The 8,309-nt window shown below is 42.2% G+C and overlaps 1 protein-coding gene across 1 annotated transcript in view; it reads right to left on the bottom strand.

Moving 5' to 3' along the window:
* Positions 1–638: 638 nt before the first annotated feature.
* The window catches only part of dgt3 (dim gamma-tubulin 3), a 37,525-nt gene continuing 29,854 nt past the window's right edge, over positions 639–8,309 (bottom strand). The window contains exon 7 of the mRNA XM_065236751.1: positions 639–850. Coding sequence (XP_065092823.1) covers positions 680–850 — 171 coding nt within the window. The 3' untranslated portion in view covers positions 639–679. The remainder of the gene's footprint in view (positions 851–8,309) is intronic.

The raw sequence follows: 8,309 nt of genomic DNA, 5'->3' as shown, positions 1-8,309 counted from the left end.
GTCAAAACCGCACACAGTAACTCAAACTCCCCGAAAAACCATATCCGTTTAACACACATGACCATACCACCGTCGGCCGGTGCTGGTGGGAAACGAGTCCCTTGCTCGCTCTCCACCATTCTTCATGCCTAGCAAGAGCATTTCCCAAATGACCCTGGCGCGAAAAGCTCGGACTTTTGGATGGTGTTTTTGTTAAGTTTTATTTAATTAATCCATCCGGCGTTGGCGCAAACGGGAAAAGGCAACGACAACAACTGGCGACGTGCCGCAAATCTTCCAACTCAACCACCATTACCGAGCATTAAAATGCGCTTTAAATTTTAATCCCCACTAATAAACCGGACCCGACCCGACCCATCCCTTAGTGACTCTTTTAGGAGTTTCTTTTTGTGCTCGCAACGTGTGAGTGGGGTGCACTAACTAACCTAATCATTATGCAAGGATGTAAGCGAGCGAGAGCCCAGGACGGATGAACACACTAAAAGAGCGCTTAATTAGCGGAAACGCTTACCACTTGTCCATTATGCATCGTCTCGCGCCGGAGAGCAGTACAATGAAGGGATTTCTTTCCGCAGCGGATGACGCCTAACATTTCATGCTGATGTATTATAGCGGCTATTCTTTATAGGATATGAGAATAAGCATAAAGTATCACTTGTGTCGTAAAATCTACCGCCTTTCAGAACTTCATTTCATCGGCCATGGGCTTGCACTTGATGCCGGAGATGCTTTTGTAGGCAGCCATTTTCGATGCAGCGGCGGTGACTTCCTTGATTGCGACGGCCACCTTTTTCGGTTCGGTCAGGAACCACACCCACAGGTTTCGGTTGTAGCGCCAGAATTTATTGTTCTGAAAATGAAACAAGGATCAGTAGGAAATAATTACGTGAGTTGTAGTGGTATGCATCACATTGGCCAGAGTCAAACGGTTTAACTGTTTCTCTCTAGGAGAGCGCTTTGTTTGGCATAACAAATGTTAAAAACCAACGTAGGAACATGCTATGTGGCTTGCAAGTTTAAGAGGCAGTTCCATTTTGAGTTCACACATGAAATATTGGTTTTAATGTATTGCGCACGTCCCTCCAAACTGGACGTTTCGTTTTTTTATCTTCGGTGCATTTATTCCATACGAAGCCAGAAAGAAGTGCTCCAAATACAAGAAAACTATTTGAAGTAAACGTACACTTGCTCGTATCACAATTTTTGCATTTTTGGAGCTGTCCAGTTTTAGATGCAACCAACAATATCATCCAAGCGATTTGGATCACTAATTACCGCTCAAATGGAGATAATAATCAGCAAAATCTGGTTTAACTTGATTCGCTTTTTACCGCGCACGGTGTGGTTTGAGAACAACTTCAGATATCTGATATTTGCAAGCATGTAAGAATAGGTTTTTACCTATCATCTGCGACCTCGGTTGAATTGAATAAGAAATGCTTTTCCCCGGAAGCTACACCTAAGATGGCAGTCCCATCAGGGGATAGGAGACCTTAGACCAACCACCTACAAGAAGGCCAACAAAAGACAAGAAGGAAGATGGTTATCAGTTAGGTAAGTTACTTCATCATCAAAGGTAAGTCACCGTATATACTTTCACAAAATGATAGCATATGTATATAAAACATTATATTATTATATGAACCAATACATGATGAGAAGGGGAGGGACCGCCAGTGCACCCAATTGAAGCGATTCGGATGGGGAGATGTAGATCAGTTCATTGAACTGATTGGGTATTGATTAATCAAATTGAAACACTGATCTTCGTTTCTTTCATAAATTTATTTCTGCTCGAAAGATACAAGAGAAAATGAATAATATTAACCTTGTGGAAGAGACCGGAAGGAGGTTTAGGTACTGCATCCAAGAAAATGGAGGACACATAGAGCAACTATTGAAATAAATGTATGAAAGAAACGAAGATCAGTGTTTCAATTTGATTAATCACTGGAAAATACCAATCAGTTCAATGAACTGATCTACATTGGTATCGAGAAAAAACAGAACATTTTCAATTTTCCGTCCGCAGCATTGTTTTTCTTGTCACACTTTTCATACCGTCACTCTGCGTGGCGATCAAGTGTGCTATGCGCGCTGCAAACAGACGTCAACAGCAACGCACGGTGGGGTTGAATTCGTGTTTTACGCAACCGTTAATTAACGACCCAATATGATGTGTTCAGTACAAAATTTCGACAAAACTAAACACGATAGAAAATTGGTGTCAAAGAGAGAGTTGTATAGCGCATTGAGAGGCATCTTTTGGTTAGACAAAACAATACACTTTTAAACGTATTTTTTTTAACACTCCGAATACGATGCCTCCGAAAAACGTGTTTGCAATGGCACAACTTAGCCATTTCTTAATGAATTTCAAAAATTGTGGTACCTTTAGAATTCCTAGGGTTTCTAGATGATTTTGATTGCAAAAAACTTGAAAATAGAGTCGTCTACTTTTTTAAAAAGCGAAAAGAGTTGTTACACGTTTTTTTGAAAGGTGTGTTTGTAGGGTTTTGCAAGTGGCGCAAGATCTGTAATTTAGATTAATGGGCACAAATGTTCACAATTAGCTAGAATACAGTCATGGTTCCTATATATGGATCCTGGAGACAATGGAACGGTGCTCGAAAAATCCGGAACATCCGTAAAAATGGTCAATCCATGATCCTGATCCTAGAGCTCTGCGGTTTTTTTTGAAAACATTAGGAACGGTGATATAAACAAATATTTGAGGTCGTGACATAAACATGAACCTGGATGTCCATAAGACTGTCCTCCGGATGATCCGGAACATCCGTAAAAGTGATCAATCCATGAAACTGATTCTAGAGCTACGCGTTTTTTTAACATTAGGATCTGTGATATAAGAATGAATTTGGGTCATGGACCAAGATGGCCATCGGACCAGCCAGCCAAGATGGCCAGCGGAAGATCCGGAACATCCGTGAAAGTGGTAAATCCACGATCCTAATCCTAGAGCTCCGCGTTTTTTTTTTATAAACATTAGGAACTGTTATGATAGAAAGAATTTGGGCTTGTGACATAAACATGAACCTGGATGTCCATAAAACCGTCCAGCGGAAGATCCAGAACATCCGTAAAAGTGGTAATCCACGATCCTGATTCTAGAGATCCGTGGTTTTCTTGAAAACATTAAGAACTGTGATGATAGAAAGAATTTAGGCTTGTGACATAAACATGAACCTGGATGTCCATGGGACCGTCCTCCGAAAGATCCGGAACATTCGGGAAAGTTGAAAATTAACGAAACTGATCCTAGAGCTCCGTGGTTTTCTTGAAAACGTTAGGAACTGTGATATTAGAATGATTTTTGGATCGTGACATAAACATGGACCCAGATGGCCATCGGAACGTCCTCCGGAAGATCCGAAAAATTCCGCAGTTTTTGAAAAAAAAACACTAAGAACTGAGATGATATAATGAATTTGGGGTCGTGACCTAAGCATGGACCTTGATGGCCATGAGACCGTCCTCCGCAAGATCTAGAACATCTTTAAAAATGTTCAATCCTCGAAACTGATCCTAGAGTTCTACGTTTTTTTTTTCGAAAGCATGTGGAACTGCGATATAAGAAATATTTTGGGGTCATGACATAAACATGGACCCAAATGGCCATGGGGCCATCCTCTGGTAAGTCCAGAACATCCGTAAAAGAGGTTAATCAATGCAACTGATCATAGAGCTCCGCAGTTTTTTTCCAAAAACATTAGGAACTGTGATATAAGAATGAATTTTTGATCGTGACTTAAACATGATAGATAGCCATGGAACCGTCGTCCGGAAGATCAACAACATCCGTAAAATGGTCACTCCATAAAATTGAGAGGTAGAAGCATTACTATGACGAGAACCTCAACGGTGATGCAGCAGAAAACGAAGGTGGCACGGCAACAGACCTTGGAGCACGTGCAGAAGACGACAGGCTACTGGCCCCTGATTTTCAAGAAGTTGAGGAGGAGCTCGGTCGACTGAAGAATAACAAAGCAACTGGTGTAGATCAACAACCAAGTGAGTTATTAAATACGGTGGTGAAGCACTGGCTAGAGCGCTGCACTGGGTAATTGCCAAGATTTGGGAGGAGGGGATATTACCGGAGGAGTGAAGCAAGGTGTTGTATGCCCAATCTACAAAAAGGGCGACAAGTTGGATTGCTGCAACTACCGCGCGATCACACTGCTGAGCGCCGCTTACAAGGTACTCTCCCAAATTATACGCTGCTGTCTGTCACTATTTGCAAGAGATTTCTTGGGCAATACCAGCAGGGATTCATGGGTTCATATTCGCGATTCGGCAGGTTCTGCAGAAATGCCACAAATACAACTTGCTTACACATCATTTGTTAATCGATTTCAAATCCGCACACGACACAATCGATCGTGATCAGCTATGGCAGATTATGCACGAGTACGGATTTCCAGATAAACTGACGCGATTGGTCAAGGCAACGATGGATCGAGTGATGTGCGTTGTTCGAGTATCGGGGACACTCTCGAGTCCCTTTGAATCTCGAAGGGGGTTACGGCAAGGTGATGGACTTTCGTGTCTGCTGTTCAACATTGCGTTAGAATGTATGATCAGAAAAGCAGGGATAAACACGAGTGACACGATTTTCAGGAAGTCCATCCAGCTTCTTGGCTTCGCCGATGACATCGACATCATGGCACGGAACTTTGAGACGAAGGCGGAAACGTACATCAGACTGAAGGCTGAAGCTAGGCGGATTGGACTTGCCATCAACGCATTAAACACTAAATACATGAAAGGAAGAGGTTCTGGGAAGACAATGTTAGCCTCCCACCCCGAGTTCAGATTGACGGTGACGAAATCGAGGTGGTCGATGAGTTCGTGTATTTGGGCTCACTGGTGACCGTCGAAAATTATACCAGCAGAGAATTTCAAAGACGCATTATGGCTGGGAATCGTACCTACTTTGGACTCCGGAGGACGCTCCGGTCGAATAAAATTCGCCACGAAGTTGACTATCTAGAAGACGCTGATTGGACCGGTGATCGTCTACAGCCACGAGACCGTGACTTTGCTCGTGGAGGACATGTACAACGGAACAATTATCGGTTTTGCCCACTATCCAACTTTTACCGTGTTTTCATATCTAATGCCTTCACACCTAACTTCACTGTTGCCTCCCTAAAGTTTCATCCAATGTAAAGAGAAAGGAAATAAATTAGTCTTAGTTAAGAAGCTCACGCGCGCGGATGTGTTTTTCTTTATTTCTGCAAACGCTGAGCCTTTCGGTTTTACAGTCCACTTGACTCTTGAAGCTACATTTTTTGGTCCTTCGAACCGGATGTGTAGTTAATCGGAAGAAATTGAACTGATCGCATTTCCTAGCGTGGAAATCGCGAATTCGTGAAGTGAAAAAAGATTTTGAACGGGAAAAGAACGCCACAGGATCGGCGTATTCGTTTGATTGATTTTCGGAGTGACCGCCATTGTGAAGTTGATTTGCTGAAAGCAAAATGGCGCCGATCATGCATTCACCCAAGAAAGACAAGGATGATCCGAGGAACTCGGAAAACGAGAGTGAAAGGGAAAACGAAAGTGGAGAGGAAGACGAACCACAGCCTGTTATCCCCGTGAGTGAACAGAAACGTCGTCAGCAGCAAGTAGAGCTGCGAAAAAAGAAGAATGAAGACATGACTGTACTGGTGAAAAAAAAGGATACAGTGGACAGAAAAGTTCGTCGCATCCAGATCGCGTTGCAGCATCCAAACGCGGAAGATATGCATTATCTTCAGCTGCAAATGAAAATGTTGGACAGTGCTTACACTGAGTACAACGACCTACAAAATCGCATATACGACCTAAACCCCAGTGAAGAAGTGCGTTATGGAGAAGAGATGAGATTCATCGAGTTTGAAAAGCTGTATAGTGGACTTTTTGTGCAGATTACGAAACGCATTGATGCTGCAGCAAAAAACATGATGGTGCCGGCAGTAGTGCAACCCGTGAACAACTTGCCCTCCGTTCCTCCGTTGAAGGCTCCATTGCCTACTTTTGACGGCAATTTTGAAAATTGGTTTGCGTTCAAGAATATGTTCGAGAACGTAATGGCTCGTTACCCGACGGAATCAGCGGCGATAAAGTTGTACCATTTGCGAAATTCGTTGGTTGGTGCAGCTGCAGGCGTGATCGACCAGGACATCATAAACAACAATGACTACGATGCTGCCTGGGCGACGTTGCGTGAGCGCTACGAGAACAAGCAGGCCATTGTTGACAAGCATATCGATGCAATGTTCAACTTGCCTGCGATGATGAAGGAGAGCACGACCGGTCTACGAAAACTAATCGACACATGTTCGAAGAACGTCGATGCTCTTAGAAACCTACAGTTACCAGTCAACGGATTGGGCGAGATGATGCTGCTGAATGTGCTGTCCAAGAAATTCGACATTGATACCCAGAAAGCGTGGGCGTTGAACCAGAAGGACAAAGAACTGGCGGATTATAAATCAACGATGGAGTTTCTCAAAGAAAGGTGTAAAGTGTATGAGAAGATCAGCCGTAGTAGCAAGGCTCCATCGGAGGTTGTGAAGATAGTGCGTCCTGTGGGAAAGATGGATTCGAAAGTGCACAGCCTTGTTACTACTAGTGCAAAGTGTTCGTACTGATCTGGCAACCATGCCGAATTGATAATCTAAATAAATTAGGCTCCTCAAGTTTTAGTCATTTTCTAGTGTTTTTCTACTATTTTATAGTCGTGAAATAGCGTAAAAACTAGTTTATGGTTTAAGGAATAATAATCCAGAGTCATTGTTTTGCCTACTGATGAAGAAAACCTAAAAAGTGTAAACATTTGTTCGGGTGATTTAACAACATAAAATGGCGTTTGCTAGTGTTTTGCTCTTTTTCTGCATCGTAACGCTTGAAATCGAAAGCTGCAGGATAACAAAATCTGGAGTGGCTGTTTGCTTGCCTTGCAGATCTGGATTTCTAGGCGATTCCGAAAGGAAGTTAGAAATACAGTTTGGAGGATAATCAGGATAAGTACCGGGTTTATACATATATTTAATTGTGAAATGGACAATCCACGCAGCCTTTTTTCATTCTAATAAGAAAATCAGTATTCGTAGGTAACGTTAAAATAACACAAGGAATTATTGAAATATTTCAATGTACTTGACAGAGCTTTTCTAAAAAAGCTTTGATATTTTAACGCCTGCATTTTTCGTTGCGAAACCTTACTATCATAACCATCACATTTTTTTAACAGACATAGACAACTCAACCATGCAATCTCATATTTGTGGACAGTGACTTTGGCTGCCGCTTTTTCGCAGATAGAGGTTCACTCCTGTAGATTACCGGTGCCAGCTGATAGAGGAAACATTCCTCTATCTGATGATATCGGCGGTTTGCAGGTGTGAGCTTTTGTTCCCGGGAGATGGTTGACGAAAGCGGTTGTACCCTTTTGAACCTATGACAACAACCGCACGAAATGAAAAGTTTCGCATATTGAGCTGCCACCTAGCGTAGTTTTTGATAGCGCTTTGTGGTGAATATAAAATCGGACAAAATAATAATAATAATCAACTCGAGTTTGGATGCGGTTTGCTCGGGAGCTGTGAGGGTGGATTTGCTCGGGAATGGGTGGTATTCTGCTCGAGTTTGGGTGGGTGTCACTCGTGTTTTTGCGGATTTTCCGGAAAATCTACAGGAGTACTATTTCTTTTTTTCTCTCTTTTATTTATTTACATATTTAAAAATCGCCCTTATTGTCAGTCAAAAAATCCATGGTTGTAACCTAAAAATACATGGTTCGTTGCGAATATACCTATATTAACATAATCTATAATATATTTAAGGTTCAATTTACTTTGATGCATTTTTTAAGGGTTCGAAAGCAGTTTTTTTCGACGCATTCTTTTGGATTGCAGGAAGCTCGCGTCATTTTGTGTAAAATATCAAAAGGAATCGAATAGTGCGAGCTTTTTGCAATCTGAAGTAATGCGTCGGAAGGGGCTGCTTTTGAAGTTTTCCAAGGGGCATCAGAGTAAATTGAACCTTAAGGATTTCATACCTCAGAGATCGTTTTGGGAGTATTATGGGCACTGTTCTTAATGAAACACTTTTTTTTAATATAATTTCGACTTAAATTTTAACGAGGGAGTAAGTAGTTTTACGACGTGATGATTGCAGGGAATATCTTGTAGATCTTGCTGCCTTTTTTCTCAATGATGAATGAGGCGTGGGAGTGGGGGGGGGGGGGGTTTGGAGGAGGAATAAACACAAAGCTGTATTAGTGTGTGTGGAGACAGAACAAA

The sequence above is a fragment of the Ochlerotatus camptorhynchus genome, unplaced genomic scaffold, assembly GCF_037179485.1.
Source record: "Ochlerotatus camptorhynchus isolate MF236.1 unplaced genomic scaffold, CSIRO-AGI_Acam_v1.1 ptg000574l, whole genome shotgun sequence".
Classification (NCBI taxonomy): Eukaryota; Metazoa; Arthropoda; class Insecta; order Diptera; family Culicidae; genus Ochlerotatus; species Ochlerotatus camptorhynchus.
The sequence above is the reverse complement of the archived record's forward strand: the minus strand, read 5'-3'. Positions and strand labels throughout refer to the sequence as shown.